Source organism: Chenopodium quinoa, unplaced genomic scaffold (assembly GCF_001683475.1).
Source record: "Chenopodium quinoa cultivar QQ74 unplaced genomic scaffold, ASM168347v1, whole genome shotgun sequence".
NCBI lineage: Eukaryota > Viridiplantae > Streptophyta > Magnoliopsida > Caryophyllales > Amaranthaceae > Chenopodium > Chenopodium quinoa.
In genome coordinates this window covers 1,706,043-1,725,199 of record NW_018744991.1, presented here as the reverse complement: position 1 = coordinate 1,725,199, position 19,157 = coordinate 1,706,043, and the positions used below count along the sequence as shown (strand labels likewise).

Genomic DNA, 19,157 nt, shown 5'->3' with positions numbered 1-19,157 from the left:
CTTCCACCAACACCACCATCTCCGGCGACTTTGCCGCCAAGTTAAACAAAAATCCTATGAAAAAGGGTGAAATTAAGGGGATGGTGAACCCCTAAGGGTAAGGGTGTTAACCTCCTCCATTGAAGCTAATTTTGAGTCCCACTTTTTCCATTGAAGCTTTTGAAATTTCTATTGGCGTTCTCCACGAACTTAACGCTGTTAACTTTCCTTATTATTGAAATTACAAGGCTACCCAGATTTAAGTATATAAATTGACAGTTATACCCTCATGATAAACACAATTTGTTTATCATGAAAATAAACTTGTATTTTCCCTAATTTGATCGTTTAGTTGAATTGTTCAATGGAAGTGTGAACAATCTTTTTACTTTCAAGAAGCACTTGATGTGACATTAAACTTTGACAATTTCTTATTACGCTTAACAAAAAATCGACAAAGTATTTGTGCATCGAGGTAACTATTGATCATTCGATTTGTTTTTATTCAGGTCATGTCAGTTCGGGTCGTGTTATTTTGATCATGTAAGACCTATTTTGGTTGATTTTGGGTTTGAATAAGTTTGGATCGAGTCGAATCATTTTCAATTCTATTGCCAATATGCTTATTTTGATAAAATAATCATTATTATCAACATTGATTATTTGGTCCGTTTGGGTTAGCTCAAATTGGATCAAGTGATTTCTAGTAGAATTTGGTTTTCAAATCAGATGTTTCGAGTCAACTAATCAGATATAAGAAGACTTGTGGATGGTAAATGACATGAAATGAACTAATCAATACACCAATGATGTACTCCATGATTAGCCGAGACAATGAAATAATAGTCGTCCCATTCCAAAATTTCAACCGTTGCAATCACTTAAATAACGAAAGACACAAATGTTTTAAGTACCTACAACTCTACAAGTATTTAAAAACGGACAGAAGTGTAGCAGTTTCAAATAATGGAACTTAAATGCTGGCTTAAATATGTTGAATGGGTGACCAAGATATTGGGACCACAATACCCAAATTTGAAGACATAATTATTATGCAAGTAATTTTCACAGATGAATTATGTGAAATCAAGAAGTCCAAATGTCATGACCCTGAATTAACTCAACCAAGGCCCAACTTACTCAAACACAAAACATTCTAGACTTCTCTCAAACTTTCTCTCTCATCCTCTTCATTCGTCTTCTCACCTCCACTACTCCTCGATATTATCACGTCGGATTCCGACGGATTCCGGCGACTTTGCGATATCCGACCTCCTCTTCTCCGGCGGACGGCGGCAGCGCAAGTTACTAGATTCTTCTTCTAACTATTATTATTCTTCCTAATTCTTATCAAAGGTAATTAACTTTTCATCTATGTTAATTTTTATTTTTTATATATTTTATTATTATTAGATTAGGTATTTTATTGACTTTTTGGTTTTAGGTTGTTGATTTTTGAAATTAATGTTTATTATATGCTCAAATTAGTTGGAGTCCTTTATTAATTTTGAGTAATTAATGTTAATCTGATGATTTATGTTGTGTTCATCATGTTATGCAGTATAATGTACTTCGTACTATTTTATGTTAATTAAAAATGAAGAAATGAATAATAATCACTAGAGGAAATAGCCACTGCCTTTTGGCAAATGGTAAAAATAAATTTTTTGGTAGCGGGTCGTAAATGTCGGTAATGAGAAAGAATTTGAGTGTAGATTTTGCAAGGATTGATTATTTTATGAACGAGTATCTCAGTTGGTTAGAGCCTCCCTCCTGGTTCCAGGCATCCTGGGATTGATTCACATTACCCGCTTTTGTGGCTCTCTAAATAATTAGTTTCTTACACTGTACTCTGTTACTAAGGAGCCTATCAATGTATATTATATGAGTAATAGAAATGTATACTATATGAGTAATAGACGGATATAGCAAGAAGCCTTATCCTTATGTTATACAGTGAATTACAATAACACTGTATGCAGATAGCGAATTGGAAATCAAAGATTGTAAACTGCTTTGCTAAGTGAAAATCTTGCCGGAGTGTGCATTGAATTTTAAGACGTTATGCTTATTGCTTATATGTTGATGTATGAGTGGTTAGTTAAAAATTTGGTAGATCATGGGCTTTATGTCTATCTAGGTAAGGAGTATTACGCAATTAGGCATAATGTCGCTATGGGTGGAAATTGATTTCCCCGTTCCTTCAACCTAGCAGTCACCAATGGAACAAGATAACTCAATTTTATTTCTACTTTTCAAGTGAATAGCCTGGACAACATGCTATATTCCTTTCCTTTAACCTTAATTTTCTTTCTGAATTTGTTTTCTTTTCCCAGCTCGAGTCAAGGGGCACTTGAGTATAGACGGAACTTAAACAATTTTTGCTAGTGATCGCTCAGATGGGGGATCAAACAAAGCAATCAGAGACAACAATCGAAGAGGAAGTGGGGAGAGTGGTGGAGCAAGCAAAGGAATTGCAAGAAGCGGCGGCATCATTCATTTCGACGTCATCAAGGGAAGAGAAAGAACTTCGACAACGTGCTCGTTCACTCGATGAGTCCATCGCGAAGCTTCGTTCCTCCATCAGTTCTTTCACAAATAGCTTGGATCCCAGGCTAGTTGAGAAGGTTATACATCAATATCTTTAGAGTTGAATAGATTTGGTATTTTTGTTGTTTGTTGATGTAATTGGAAATTTTTCTTTGGGGCAGCTTGAGGATGAATTGAATAGAGCAAACTGTATCCTGGTTGATGGAGATGCTTCATCTTTTCTTCCTGGCAAAGTTGAGAGTGTGTCATTTTGTTCTCTCACTTTGATTCTATATTCTTTGCTTATTGTGGTGAATAATTATGAGGTTTTCTTGTTGATAGGTTGGTTTTTAAAGAGGTTTCTTGGTCCTATTAATGTGCGAGCTATCAGGAAGGATGTCCAGTTGAAAGTCAAAGAGGAGTACAATAGTTACAAAGTAAGTTCTATATATATATATATATATGTACCCTTTTATGAATGAGAATTTGTTGATCTTGAATTGGTTAAAAATTGATCGGATGTATACACTGCATTGTGTATCAAAAGTTTAAAATGTTGTTTTGAACACCGAGAGCTAAATTTGTTACCTATTAATAGGCTGAAAAAGATGCATGAAACAATGAGCAATCTAATTTGATTTATAAAAAAAGAAAATTTAGAAACTTGAGCCCAGAGGAGGGGAGGAAGCTTGTGAGTGTCTTGTATATCACTCGAGTACCAAAATTTTGTATTTTTATTCTTATGTAGTGGTTGCTCTTCCTATGATAACCTCCTTGTACTTATTTTTAGCTATACTTGCATGAATATTCATCTTTGAATGTGATTTGGCCGTTTACTTCATTTTGTTGGCGACGTATGTCTATTAAAATCAAAAATGGTTTTGAAATGGATTTTAAGTTAGTTCTTGCTAGGGGGGTTTGCTTACATGGTTGGTGAGGGGCGTAAGGAAAGATGGAAGAGATAGAGAAACGGTTTCTGGAAATTGGACTAACAACTTTTGGTCTCTAGATGTCTAATGTCATTTGCATCACATCATTTGAATTTCTTTAGCTTTGATGATTACCCTAAATTGCCACTCATAGTTTGTTAACTAGACAATAAGCTGCCAATGTATTCCCTTGTTTTAGCAATTTATATTTACAATAAGCTTACCTTAGATGTTGAATCACCTTTTCTCCCTTTCTAAAAAAAAAAAAAGACAAATGTTACATTTGTGTTTGATTTTGATGCTTTATTTTATTTTATTTTATTTTATTTTAATTTAATTTAATTTTTTAATTTTTTTTAATTTCCTTAGTGACAAGCTAAACGACGCCTTTATTTTAACAGGTAACGCCCACATTTAAATATGAATGGACAAACATACCCTCATGTGTATTCCATGTTCTAACTCAATCTAACATTATCTCCTCCCAACAAACCACACCACCACCGGCCGAGGGCAAAGTTACTTGACACATCGCCAGAATTAAAGTTGTTTTTTTTATTGGTGGAGGCCAAGCGCCTAATTTTTTCAAAACTCTAGAGGGGAAACGCCTAGAATTTTCAAAAGTTCCTAGGAGATTCGAAAATTCTAGGCGCTTCCCCCTACAATTTTCCAGTTTTTTTGCGTTTTTTTGTTTTTATCATAATTTTTGATCCCGAACTCGGATTAAGACAAATAATATATCATTGAAAAGCTATGGAAGTCTACTTTCCAACGCAATTGGAATCGGGTCAATATCATTTCTAGACCTTAAAATATGGTCGAAATAGTGCAAGGGTGTTGGTTTTGGACCAAACTTAGTATATTAGTCATATATTAAGATCTAGAAATGATATTGACCTGATTCTAATTGTGTTGAAAAGTAGATTTTCAGAGCTTTCCAATGATATATTATTTGTCTTAATCCGATTTCGAGATCAAAAGTTATGATAAAAACAAAAAGCGCAAAAAAACTGGAAAATTCTAGGCGTTCACGTCTAGAATTTTCGAATCCCCTAGGGACTTTTGAAAATTCTAGGCGTTTCACCCCTGGAGTTTTGAAAAAATTAGACGTTTGCCTCCTCCCCAAAAAAACGACTTTAACTTCTTCATGTTTAAAGCTAAGTAACAAAACTTGATTACTGCATGCGATTGTAATTGTAATTAAGAAGCAATTGTACTACTATACATACTAAGTATGTATACCCGTTCAAAAAAAAAAACTACGTATGTATACTATTGTAAATGCATGCAACTTGTCATTTATGCTGCTATATGACGATGACGAATAAATGAGATTTGCATAATCTTAGTGTTAAGATTAAATATGTAACGGATGCAGATAGAGCGTAAATAATAGAGGCCAGGGAAGAAAAACATGGAATACACGCGAGGGTATGTTTGTCTATTCATGTTTAAATGCGGGCGTTACATGGTAAAAAGATGTTTCATAGTTTTGCTCCTTTTTATGTTTTAAATTGTTAATTTTTCTAAGGTTATTTATTTATGCATTTTATTTATCTATTTTAAAAAAATCCATTTCTGTATTGTTATTTCTATGTATATGATTGTGCGAAGTGGGGTTATATACAACTTGGTGGAAAGAGACATATCCTACTTTTATGGTTGGTGGCAGTGACACTAGTGAATGATAATGAGATTGTCTTACTGTTACAAAATCTTAAATTATATTTTTGTTTGAAATGGATAGCTAAGGACCAAAAAAATACAATTGCGGTGGTCTAAGGGAAGTTTTCATAATAAAGTAATTATACAAACCTGTACTAACATAGTATTACCCCAAGTTTACGAAGATGTTCCTACCTTGGTCAGGGTTGTGGACCTCACATGTGCATAATCTGGTTTTTACAATTGCATGAGGAATAAATAGTCAAAACTCAAAAGGCCACAAGTGAGAGATTTACTTGTGTCTTGTGTTTCAATAAAAATTACTCCGTATTATGTTGTATAATGTGTTGCATGTATGAATCCCATTCTGCTTATGGATGGCTATAGTTATGTGCTAAGTGCATCCATTTATTGCCCTTTTGTCTTCTCAAACATTCCATTTTATTTATTTATTTATTATTATTATTTCTTTTATCTAGAGATCTTTTGGAGTATAGTTCAATAAATATTGTACACTTTGTTTGAGCAGGATAGAACTGCCTACTTGTTTCTTCTTTTTCCATCTATACTACTGATTCTTAGATCTTGGATGTGGGATGGCTGCATGCCTGCTTTTCCAGTTCAACTTTATCAGGTACAGGCTACATTCAGCTACTTAGCGTCAATTTTATTTCATTGTTTGCTTAATTTATTTACTGCTCTTTTTGTACTTTGTCAGGCCTGGCTTTTATTCCTTTACACAGGCTTGGCTTTGAGAGAGAATATCTTGAGAGTGAACGGAAGTGATATTCGTCCATGGTAATTGCTTTTTCTTCTTTCAAGTCTTGCTGATTTATTTTTCTTTGCTGGGGCCTTCCAGTTCAAGTTAACTCTTTTTAATTGTGCATGAGTTGATTGTGTATTGCTAGCTTGCTTGTTTTGTATAGTATAGAAATTTGAGTTTTTGAGCTTTTAGTTAGTCATTCTCCTCAAAGTTTCTGTTTTCTGTTCCTTTTAGCTCTCTAATGAGCTTGTCATGCTTAAGTTGGATGCTGCTTTAATGGATTTTATTCGTATCAGTTCATGGTGCTCTATACTCAAAACTTTCTAATGAGATGAGGTTAAATTTGATCATTAGCTTAGATTGTACCTTGGAAATAGTACTAGTTAAGCCCCTTACATTTTCTCTCTTTTTTTGGCTCCCGCTTCCAATCTTTCTCAGAGAGAGCTTTACGGGAAACCTTTGTGCACCTAAGATTGATATAATCAGCTCCCATTTTAGCTATTTGAGGGAAGCCAAGTGACAATAGGTTTATTGAAATGCTATGTTATGTTTTTATGATTTGTCTCTTGGTCATATATTCTTTGTTCTTTATAATTTCCTTTGATAGATGTGATATATCTTTATAACATAAGTTCATGTTGCTTATTCTTTATTTCAATGGTTAAAATTTGAGCTTGATTCCTTTTTGCGACTGCTCTAAAAGAAATGACTATTGACAAATACTTGTGAAAAAGAAGTGGCAGGGGAGGTTGAAAAAATCAAACAAATATTTCAAAATAAACATATCTACATCTTATGTCACCCCAAAACCCTATACTTTCTAAATTTATTCAACTATCTTAGGAGACTAAGGTCCTGTAAACTGAAATTATTTTTGGCTAGAAATTATTTTTGCTGAACTTAAATGATTTTTACTGATTAAAACTTATTTTTATTGATTCTCTATTATATTTGCTCTTTAAAGTTAATGATTTTTACAGATTAAAACTTCTTGTTGATAAAATGAACTTATTTTTACTAAACTGAATATTATTTGAATAAGGTGAAGAGAACAAGGCCTAAATTTTTTTATTTTTTTTAATTGCAGTTTATAATGTAGTGATAGATTCCAAGAAATCAAACAACTTTTTTATACTAAAATCTTAACGAAAGCCTACAAACCTATCTATTAAATTATCAAATTGTGATATTTGGATAAGGTGCATACTAAAGGATTCTTTGCCCAAAAAATTGGCGGTAATCAATGTCAACTGTATACTGATATACCAGTGATGGATTGGTGGCTGTTGATGGGGATTGCAAGTCTATGGATTTGCCACATTTGGGCTGCTGCGAGTGTATTCTTGATAATTATTGAAAGTGATATATGTAGTGAAAGGTGACACTAGTAGTTCTTAAAATTGCAATTGAATCACTTGGAGAAATAGAGGATGGTGAGGATAGAACTATAGAAGGTGAGGGTGAGAGTGAGAAAGGGAGAGAACAAGGAATTGAGTAGGTGTATGGGTTTATTTACCAGAAAGCCATTATTGACACATTGTTGTCTGTGGGATATTGATGACTGGGAGTTGATTTTGCTTATGTTGAAGTGCGTATCAACCAGGTGGGTGCAATCAGCTCATCAGCTTTGTATCTTACTTTGAATATCTTATATCTTTATGAGGATCAATAATTAATCCTTTTCTTTTGGCCTTTTAAGAGTCTAGTTAAAATGGAAGTTTATTAGGCAGTGTGATATACAAGCATCTGATGTTATTGGTTGGCCCTTTGTAGTTGTTACTAGCTGCTGCATTGCTCTTTTAAAGATTATTCATTGACATTAAATCATGGATTAGTTGTTTTGTATATCTTACATCCAAGTAATGTAGATAGATTTTAGACCCTAAATCTGTCTTGATTGCTACCCCCCCCCCCCCCCGGGGGTAAATAATACATACGCCTTTTTTTTTAGAAATATATATATAACTATCTAAATCTCTCTTTCCAGTAACTCTGGGAAGATCCAGGGAACACTTTAAATTGAACAACCCTTGAGTAATATAGAAGCACCAAAGCCAAAATGCAAGTATAAGATCTGATGGAGCTACTTAAATCATTTTCTTGATTAATCCTTTAATATTCTAACCAAGTACACTAAACTGCTCAGCAATCTATGACTTGAAAGAAATTACGTAAATGATTTGCTAGGGAGCTTGCTATGCTGTGAAAATCAATTAATACTTTGATTTATATGTACAAGGGAGTCTTTGGCTCATATCAGCAGTAAAATCCCAAATTTTATAATTTTTTACAGTGATTCTCTGTTAACTGGTAGTATTTTTCCGTCATATATATTTGCATTGTCCTTTAATATTCCATTTCCCCCCTCCAAGAGGAAAGGGATCTCCTCTTTGTGTTCCGTTAGCTTTTCAAAGTTCATTATTAGGCAATGGATTTAAAAGATGACTCTAGTAACCTTGTTTAAAATTTTCAGGTGGATATATCATCATTACTGTGCAATGGTGATGGCCCTCGTGAGCCTTACATGGGAAATTAAAGGCCAACCTGATTGTGCACAGAAGCAGGTCAGTCTTCTTAGGGTGCTTCATGGTATTCCATATATTTTTTTTGACAGACTATGGTATTCCATTCTTTAACAGATGCTGAAGTGATGAAATTCACATCTCATCTGTAACAGAATGATTTGATCTGCTACATCAGTGGATATTCAACTGCATATTCTAACATTCTTCACTATTAAGTTCTATTAGAAGCAATACTTTTGAAGGAAATAAAAAATTAGAGAAAATAATGCAATCGAGAATCTCAATTTGAGTTCTCAAAGATTTGATTGGAGATATTTGTTTTTGTAACTTCGTCCATGGAACTTGAATTTCTCATTTTTTTCATGCTTTACACCAACAAGGCTTAAAATGTTTCCTCCATGGTCAATTTGATAAACCTACTGTGACAGCTTGATTCTGATTCATGTATATGGTATATTTGATATTGCAACTTGAGATCCTGCTGTGGTGTATTTGTTGCTGTATATGTAACTACTTGATTTTTAACAAGTTTCTCCAACTATTTTTATTTTTAATGGTATTATAGAGCTTCCCAAACCTGCAGACCAGTGGGAGAGAGTTGAGTGGCTAATAATGTATTTTTCCATCACGTTGATAGTGTAATTTGAACCAGCAATTTTAAAACTCTATCTTTGATGTAGTATACACATATTTCAGCTTTTTTTTTTACAAAAACAAAATTCTTTTCCATTTCTGTGTTACATAGTTTCAAACTATTAGGTGTCCTGATAGAGTGATGTCAGCTTCACCAAACACGTGAATCTTTATGGCAGACTTATGAGCACGCCTTGCCACGATGAACTATTAATTTCATTGACTTCTGCATGGGATGTTTACATACATAAGTTTGTATAGAATCTGCTATTAATTTTCTGAACTTGTTGGACCTTAGAGGGACAGGGGACTCCCCCTTTGGTACTTATTCCCTTAGAACAATGCATTGCATTGCAAGGACATGTATGAATTAAATCTGTTTGTTTGCCCTGGAACTGTTATGTGTGTTTGTAAATTACATTTGAAGCTGTATAATTTAAAGGGAACTATATTAGCTGTATTGCATCCTTATTGATGGTGTCCTATTCTCATTCTCAGAAAGTGGAGTATAGATATGTGTCGAGGGGCTTGATCATTATTGCAACCTATAGCTTTTAACTTGATTATTTCTTGTTTGTTTTCTAACTCATGGTCAATGTCATCCAGAGAGGGGTAAAACTTTTTCTACAATGGGCCATGATGCAAGGAGTTGCAATGTTATTGCAAAATCGATATCAACGGCAGAGGCTGTACACTCGTATTGCACTTGGAAAGGTATGTGCTTTTTTTTTTATTTTTATTATTATATATATTTTTTTTATTGATAGTATTCCCTGAATTTGGATATGAGGAGTTGGATGTTCAGGAGTTTGTTAGTGGCATGAAGCTTGGACACCCATTCCATTAAGACTTTATTGGCTGCATTTTATATTGTGTCTAGGCTCCAAGGATACCTGGGAACAGGCTGCATGTATTAGGTGTGCAGCCTCAATCATCCTTCTTTAATTGCAATTACATAAGGTGTTTTTTTCAAAAATGTTCCAGCTAACATGCCACTGTAGTAAAGATTGACGAGAAGTGTGATATATTACAATTTGTGTAATGAAATCATTGCAACTACAGAGCCAATCTTAGCATACACCATAGAGTTCCCAGTGGAGCTTATACTACGCTTCTGATGTAAATCATGTAATGTTATTCACGTAGTTCAGAAGCTCCATCACTGTTCACATACTAGACTGATTTTGTGATCACATAATCTGCATTTCTTCTGAGTGTAGTCAGGGGCTTGTGGTCCATGGTCAATTGATCATAATAATGGTTTAGGGTTCATGGGAGGAACATCTCATAGCTCTTATGTTGTGCGTCGTGGCTGTCAAGTATGGGATAAATTATTAAGTTTATACTTGAGCATGCCCCAACGCCTAATATGGTTAATTGGTTATCAATTTATGCAGCAATGAGTAGTTTTGTGTATTGTGATGTGTCAATAATCTGAGACTAAAATGTGAATTTCACTAGTAACAATGGGATATATCAATGATGTCTTAAGAAAATAATATAACTGAAATTCCTATGGGATTTCTATGAGTGGAGTGGTGGACTGCTATAATGTTTCACTAGATTTGGGGGTCTGTGTCTAGAATCTTTTAGTATCCCATTGTTAGGCTTGGGGGACTTGTTTTAGCTGTCACCTCTGTTAATATTCCCATTCCCATAGTGGATCTTCAGCAAATGTTCTCCATTCATTCTTCTGTCATGCCTTTCCCCCAAATACTGTTTGATGCATAATCCCCGCCCCTCCTAATTACGAGTACCTGATGTGGATGAAAATCTTTCCCTCACATGTATAGAAAGAGGGGAATAAAGAAAAAAGAGATATAAGAGATACCTCTCTCTCTCTCTCATAATACCTTATGTTATATGGGTTATGGTGTAGTAGTCTTACACTGTTACCTTCTGACATATTTCAGGCAAAGAGAATGGATATTGTGTGGGGAGAAACGGCAGGAGAGCATGGCCAGCTTTGGCTGCTTTGCCCTATACTTTTTATTTTGCAGGTAATTGGAATGTTACTGTTTTTGGGAGATTTTTTATAAGTATATTTGTAAATTGCTGCATGTTGTATGACTTTTATCAACTATCAAGGATAAAGATTAAAAACTGCATGAACGTAAAAGAATAAAAAGGATAAAGATTAAAGAATAAAAGCTTCAAATCTCATTTGGTGTGACAGTGCTTAGTTTTCTGAACACGGTGACATGCTTAGGCTTTTACTTCGCAAATATTGGGTGATTACGTAGGGAAGTTTTTTTGTGTGTTTGTGTGTGTGTGTGGGGGGGGGGGGGATTTGGTTGGGGTGGACGGGATCATGAAGGATAGCTATGGAGGGGAAGATACCAGAGCAATTGCTCCAAATGAATTGTGTCGGTGGAATCCATTAGTCCATAACTCCATATGTAGCTTTGAGAAATTATTTTCTTAGATTACCAAACTAATGAAATACATTTTAGTTCCCACTCTCTCCGCTACCTCCAAGGCGCCGACATTCTATTGCCAAAAACTCCAACTCCCCCCCCCCAAAGAATAGATTGAGAGCAACCTCTAATCAGGATAGAGAACAGCATGGCAATCATCCTTTATCAGACATAGCATTCAGAGACAAAATCCTTCTGAAAAATAAAAAATAACAAAAATAAAAACCAAGAATTTAAATAATGACATTGGTATTATAGTTGATAAGGAGTCTTCTGTAGGATATTGATCCCACAATATCAATGGCTGGTATCTGTCTTGTGAAACTGTGATTAAATCGATGGGTGTCATTCCTTGGTGCTGATTTTGCCGTTCATCTTGTTGTTGGGGAAGTGGGAGTTATTATTTTTAGTTGCGAGGATCATAAAATTTTAGAAAATTTGTAATGTTTTGTCCATACAGCTACTTTTTAACCCTTGAATTACTCATGCCATGTTTGTAACGCAGTTTTTGAGTGCGAAAAATTATCTATATTTGGGATTTTTTAAAGTGTGAGGGATATATAGTTGGCTTAATTGGCTTGATGGATGGTGAGGACCTGGGCATTTCTATTAAAGTTAGAAATAATCATTTGTGCTGTATTATCAGGCTGAAGTTGGAAGAACTATGAAAGCTTGTTTCTATTCTGAAGTGATATTTCCCTTCCCTTCTTCAATCTAGCCCCTTCTAAATATTGAGATACTGAGCTACTGCTGGATTAGAAATTGTAATAGAAGGCAATCAATTTATATATTTATTTTTCTCTCTTTTAGTGAGATTGACATGAGTAATGTTGATGCTTGCTTGTGAATGAAAGGATAAGTTGTATCCTAAGATTTTTAACAAAGATTTGGTTGAAGACTATGTCTCTTTTTTGACGAAGAAGACTGTCTCTTGAATTTATGTAATCTGCCAAAAATTTCAGGGTTTCGAGGCATATGTTGGTTCATTGTTGCTTCAAACAGCATTTGTTGGATTTGTATCTGAATGGCAGGTGAGCTACCTTTTTTGTCCGTGTGTTCTCCAGGAAGGGATAATAAGATTATATTTAGCATCTTTGTACTTGAACCTTTGGCAGGTTGTTTTTTGTGGATTTCTCTTGGTTTTGATGGCAATTGGTAATTTCGTAAATACGGTGAAAACTTTACTCGTGAAATCGCGGTTTAAGGCAAAGATGAAAAGGACTAAAAGCAAGCAACAGCTCGACTAGGGATGGCATTTCTGAAAGTTCCGATAGCCTCATACTCCCGATTTCTTTTTATTTATATCCTTGGTATGTTGGCTTTGTGCTGCTCTGGTGTAACTGAAGATTCTTTTCACGTAGTTGAGATGTACACATTGTTTTATAGCATAACCTCCCCTTTACCCTAAGAAAAAAAAAAGAGATCATTTTGTTTTGTATGTGTAATTGTTTGCTTATCACAATCATCGAATATCGGCATTTTTTTTAGATTGCATAAATTAGATTTGTATTAATGAAATAATAAATGGGATGTTACCCAGTTCAGTTTTGACGTTTTATACCTTGTTTCTACTAATCATCTTTCTCAAAATCAATCAATTTAATTTAATTATGAAGGGGCACTTAGTAAGGTTACGAGAGAGAAAAAAAAAGGTATTTTGTTTGTTTTTTTACGATGAAAAAAGGCATGTGATAAAACAAATAAGAGAGAAAAAAAAAGGCTTATAGCTTGTTTTTTGTTTTCGGTTTTTTTAAAATTTAAAATCAAATATTTTCTCTATTTTTTTAATTGCTCCATGTAGCATGGATAAGATTTAACAAAAAAGAGTAAAACACGGGGATGTTAAATGTGCCCATGCAAAATTGTGTAGAACTACATGGAAGATAGGCTGTTTTGTGAAGAACTACCTATTTTTTTTTTATTTGTTTATGACTACCCGTAAGTTTGAAAACGTTTGGGTAGCACTACCCAATAACATTTTCCATCCAAAAAACCGTTAGTAGGCCCCACATTGTACACGTGTCAAGTATTTATTGGATAAAAAATTAAAAAAAAAGGAAAAAAAATAAAAAAAAAAACCAGCCACCCCAACCACCGTGAAACCCTAACCCCTACCCCCAGCCACCACCAAAAATCGGCCGGCCGCCGCCCTAAACCCCTGAAAACGGCCGCCCCCATCCCCTTCTCTCTCGCCGCCATTTCTCCGCCCATGCCGGCCCCCTCCCCTTCCCCTCCTCTTCCCAAACGCACAAAACGCCATTGAAGCTCCATTTGAAGCTCATGCATGAAAGCTTTAGGAACATTATTTCTTCACCAATTTTTATTAAACTTGTACCAAAATGTTCACAATTCAACATACAATCAATTAGAGCAAACAATTTTGTGAATTGCTTCACCAAACAAAAAACCCCAATTCAAATTTTTTAGGGTTCTTCACAAAAATTGGTGGTGATTGGAGTTTAGGTTGGTGGTGATGGTGGTTGTTTGGTTTTGTGGGCTGTGGGTTTTCAAGTGGAGAGGGGAATGGGGTTGTTGGGTTCCGGTGGCCGGTAGGCAGTGGGGATGGGGTGGTCAGGGAAGGAGGATGGTGTTAGGTTGAATTTTCTGATTTTTTTGTTATCCAATAAAAAAATGACACGTGTATATTGTGGGACCCACTAACGGTTTTTTGGATAGAAAACGTTAATGGGTAGTGCTACCCAAACGTTTTTAAACTTGCAGGTAGTTGTAAATAAAAAAAAAAGGGTAGTTCTTCACAAAACAGCCTATCTTCCGGGTAGTTCTACACAATTTTCCATAAAACAAATAAGACAGAAAAAAAAGGTGAGGTAATTTTGTTAATATAACACTTAGATTAGCTCTCGTGCGATGCACGGGTATAATAAAAAGAATTTATAATTATGTACATTTTTAAGTTATATCATCACTCAAAATATGTAAAATCTTTGTATTAACATAAACAAAACTACAAAAATTAAAGTAATATAATCAAAAGAAATTTCATATCTACAACAAAATTTAGTGGACTTTGTAATTAGACAGAGTAATCACATATAAATATTTGATTTCCTTAAGATTTAGCTATATATATGTAACTTAAGATAATGTACCGTATAAAAGTACTTTGTAGTCGATATTTAGCTTTTTCAAAATAAAAATAAAAAAATTAAATAAAAAGTAAGAACAATAAAGAAAATTGGAAGAAAAAAAAAATTAGGCGGGAAAAAATTAGAAGGAGAATCTGACACGTGTACAATTTGAAAAAAGGATGATGTCAGCGGTTGTTACTTTAACATTATTTATACACACTTCGTAAATCGCATTTCGTAATACAAATGAACAAGGCATGGTAGTTAGGATATTTTGCAAAAACTAAGGCGGCTAACGCGTACAATGAGTGCGTTATAGCTAGCTATGTTCGAAAGTTCTTTCGATTTGGAGTTGTTAATTGCGTTAATTAGGGAAAATATGTAAGCAAATATTTTTAGGGGTATAAATGTCAACACATTATTTTTAAGAGTTCAAAAAAAAAACAATTAACATTAATGAGGGCAAATATATAAATAAACATTTTAGGGACATAATCGTCTCAACACTATTCATAAAGTGTGGTCATACTTTTGAAAGGGGAAAATACGTAAATAAACATTTTTAAGGGTATAATAGTTTCAACACTATTTATAAGAAACATTCTTAAGGGTATAATAGTCTCAACACTATTCATAAGACTTTACTCATACTCTTAAAAAGGTAGGGAAATAACAAAGCATACCAAATAAGAAATTGTGCAATTATTATGCATCTTCTCAAAAGGAAATTGGTGCAATGAAAAAAACTCGCAGAAGTACCTAGAATTTGAAAGCTAGAAATCTATTCCATTGTCTATATATATGACTATATTGATTAGTATAAGTACTAATGTAGACACCTAAAAATGTCTCCCTAAAATCAAATCCGATGATGAACAACCTTTCATTGTCATTATTGGTCGGATTGAGTATTTAATCTCTAGAGTGCTAAAAATCCATACTTAGTCCAATACATTTTTATAAACCAATTCACATTTAGCCCAAACATTTATTAAAACCTTTGTCTAAACTCATTTCTAGCCCGAACTACATTTAATCCATTTCCCTAATTATGAATTGAGCCCAATTAATAAAACCACAAAACCCTAAACTTAAAATGAGTCGAGAATGACAGAAACGGCGCTTAATTATCACGTGTTTTATGAAAAATCAGATAATATTTCAATTAAACGACATTTTACAAAACTGAGGAAGTAATGTGCCACGACACCAGTGTCGTGACACGTCACAGGGTACCATGACATAGCACCAGTACTCCTCAGTTTTCATCTTTTCACGCGTTTTGACTTTCTGAAATGATAATATTTGGTATCGCGCCACGCCACGGCAGTGTTGCGTTACCTTTTCCTTTGCGCGACGCCTCATTTCTAGGGTTCCGGACCTCATTCCCCTCAATTCTTCTATAAATAGGAGCCTCAATTACGAGCTTTGGGGCAGCACTCAAATTCACTCTCAGCTCCCTCCCTCACACTTACAATCCTTATATTTTCATCTTACATCCAAGGAGTCCATACTATACCTGAAGTTCCATACTTAAACTAAGGCGTGAAATGTAGAACTGTTTGAGGGTTTGGACCAAATCAACTCTACTTTAATTTAATTTAATTTCAATTTGATTTGATTTATTATTCCTTGAAGTTACTAACGCTTTATTCATGATATAGCAATTTAAAGAAGGGCGCAACGTGAAGTAATTTATTACTCTTATTTTATTGCTAGTATCATGTTTAGGTTTATCGTTATACTTTTGATGATTTGACTAACAATGTTATGGTTAAATTGCTTCCAATATTATTGTTATTCTATTGTTTTGTTGATCATCATATTGCATGTTAGATTGGGAATATGTAATTGAAATAACGATTAATAAGATAATTTGGATAACCGGTTTAAATTCTTTTTTAATCTTGTTGTTTAATCGAAGTGGTCATAAATATTTAGAATTATGTGTGCATTAATATTCAACCAATTTAGCCTAATTTTATTTGGAGCAAATTGAATATTGTTTGTATGCCTTTGAGATCGTAGGAAATATTTTTCGCTATAAGAATCGAGTAGAGGCCAATACGGACGAAATTGACTTCCATTACTCACTTCGTACCATCATCCCCGATCCTCCATTCGTGGTTCTTGACCATATGAAATTAGTAATATCATGGATTATAAATGGGGTGTAACCATCACAGGTCAATCGTTGTTGCCTTTCGTTATCCCTTATCATGGTTGCCTTAAATGATCCGTGAACGGTTTATAAATTTCTTAAAAACTTGTTGGTGGCTCCCTACTTTTATTGTCCCTTATTGTATAACGTTAAATCCTGCTTCCTATAATTACCAAGCATATTCACACCGTGATTAAATAGGCGCGCTTTGAATCATGCCTACAATTACTAAGTTAAAATTTTCATATAACTTATCTTATGACAATTCACAATGACGATGCAACTTGTGTACATATATACAGAATAATTAGTACTATTTTCACGCTTGCTAGTTCTAATAATGATTAATAAAGGTTACCTAACTTACCTTAGTTCAATTTATTAATTAAAAGTACAAGTTCAACCTTATACAATTATACCTTAGTTTTTTCCAACTGAGCCTAAATATATCACAGAAAGAATGAGAGTGGTTATTTCAAAAAGTAATGGAGCTTATTAAAAAAAGAGATCAATGGACAAAATTAATCCTACTTAAACAAATTGAAGTTGATAGCAACTTCTCAAATTATGCAAAAATAGTAGTTAACAACTCATTGACTTTCACATTTGTCATCCTTTATTATCCAAAGTTGTAACCGTTGACAAAAGCTTATTAATTATGATGAAATTAAAACATCCAATAATAAGAGGCATGATGCTTGCTAACTTATATTCTGTTAGTACGTACGGGCGTGTACTTTGCGCACGGATAATTCACTTTCGACTACTCCCCACACATGCCATGCACAAGCTCATACTATACCATTTTAATTTCTATTATTAATTCTAAATTAATTAGCTAGTAATTACAATAAACAACACTTAATTACATAAACTTTAGACTACTATAAATACTCGAAGATCTGAACCACAAATCATCATCAACAATTAACTCATTTACTTAAATCACTAGTATTTTCAAAAGCTAAGGAAAAAAAAAAAAAAAAAAAAGGCTAGGGTAATGTCTAACAAGAGAATGAAGGTACTCCAAACACTCTCGATCTCGATCGCTCTCCTCATGATCCTCCTCCAAGCCTCCTCGGCTCGAGGGCAGGACACCTCCGAGTGCGAGGTGGCCGCTAGTGGTGGATGTTATGACAAGGAAAAATCCTTGAAGCTAAAAGTGATAGGCATTTTTACCATATTAGTAGCTAGTATGATTGGAATAGGGTTACCCTTATTTTCAACTGCTTTTCCTGCGTTACACCCCGATCGTAACGCGGCTGTTATAGTAAAAATCCTAGCTGCAGGGGTAATTTTGTCCACGGGTTTCATGCACGTCCTTCCTGATTCTTGGAATGATTTAACTTCACCATGTTTGCCTGAAAACCCTTGGAGAATTTACCCCTTTTCTACTTTTATTGCTATGGTTACGACGGTCTTGACCATGATGATGGACACAGTTGCAACCGCGTACTTTAAGAAGAAAGGGTTGAAGAGAATGCACGCCCATTGTGGTAACCATGGTACCGACAATGGTGGTAGTGGTGTTGGTACTATACATCACATGCAAAGTCCTAGAGAAGGTGACATGGAAATGGTTGATCATCATGACATTAGTAGCAATAAAAAACAAGGTGTGGAATCCGAGGAGAAGCAGTCTCAACTCTTGAGGTATCGCATTATTGCTCAGGTACATACTACTAAGTAGTTTATTTATTACCATCTACTAAACATGTCGTTTATTTCATGTTTTGATTTGCAATCAATAGTTCATAGTGTTATTAATTTGTTGTTATATGTAGGTATTAGAGTTGGGAATAGTAGTGCACTCAGTGGTGATTGGAGTGGCAATGGGTGTTTCAAACAATCCATGCACAATAAGACCACTCGTCGCGGCTATGTGCTTCCATCAACTCTTTGAGGGCATGGGTCTTGGTGGTTGCATCTTACAGGTACTGTACTCTAATCGACTTAATTAAAAATAAATTGTGTAGATTTCATTGAGATTTATAAACCCGACCCAAAATTAACTAGACTACTTAAAAACTAACATTGATGATGATGTATATATATAATGTATATTTTTTTAGGCCGAGTATGGAATGAAGATGAAAGCAACAATGGTAGCATTCTTTTCAGCAACAACACCATTTGGGATAGCTCTTGGGATTGGCATGCTAAGTTTTTATAATGAGAATAGCCCAGCTGCCCTAATTGTTGTTGGAGTGTTGAATGCTATTTCTTCAGGGCTACTAATTTACATGGCTTTGGTGGACTTGTTAGCAACTGATTTTATGGGACCTAAACTTCAAGGAAATATCAAACTTCAATTTGTTTGCTATTTTGCTGCCTTCCTAGGCATGGGAATTATGTCTCTCATGGCGAAATGGGCGTAATAACGACATGTAATGGAATACTTATGTTCGAAGCTCGTTAATGCATATGATTTAATGGAAGATTTCCTAAAGTTTTCCTTTTTCTAGCT

The 19,157-nt window shown here is 34.4% G+C and overlaps 2 protein-coding genes across 3 annotated transcripts; both read left to right on the top strand.

Annotated features, from left to right (window-relative positions):
- Positions 1-1,067: 1,067 nt before the first annotated feature.
- LOC110706902 (transmembrane protein 120 homolog) lies at positions 1,068-12,998 on the top strand. 2 transcript variants are annotated; one of them, XM_021884888.1, is made up of 11 exons: positions 1,074-1,335; positions 2,316-2,606; positions 2,691-2,769; positions 2,851-2,945; positions 5,632-5,736; positions 5,821-5,900; positions 8,339-8,429; positions 9,630-9,737; positions 10,937-11,023; positions 12,403-12,471; positions 12,556-12,998. In XM_021884888.1, exons 2-11 carry the CDS (start codon positions 2,379-2,381, stop codon positions 12,685-12,687), a joined length of 1,074 nt encoding a protein of 357 aa, XP_021740580.1. In that variant the 5' UTR covers positions 1,074-1,335; positions 2,316-2,378; the 3' UTR covers positions 12,688-12,998. The 2 variants fall into 2 exon arrangements, with proteins under 2 accessions (XP_021740579.1, XP_021740580.1); XM_021884887.1 differs by having other exon boundaries at positions 1,068-1,335; positions 12,403-12,998.
- Positions 12,999-17,265: 4,267 nt separating this feature from the next.
- Positions 17,266-19,157, top strand: LOC110706727 (zinc transporter 7-like). Its single transcript, XM_021884683.1, has 3 exons — positions 17,266-18,362; positions 18,475-18,624; positions 18,763-19,157. Exons 1-3 carry the CDS (start codon positions 17,691-17,693, stop codon positions 19,066-19,068), a joined length of 1,128 nt encoding a protein of 375 aa, XP_021740375.1. The 5' UTR covers positions 17,266-17,690; the 3' UTR covers positions 19,069-19,157.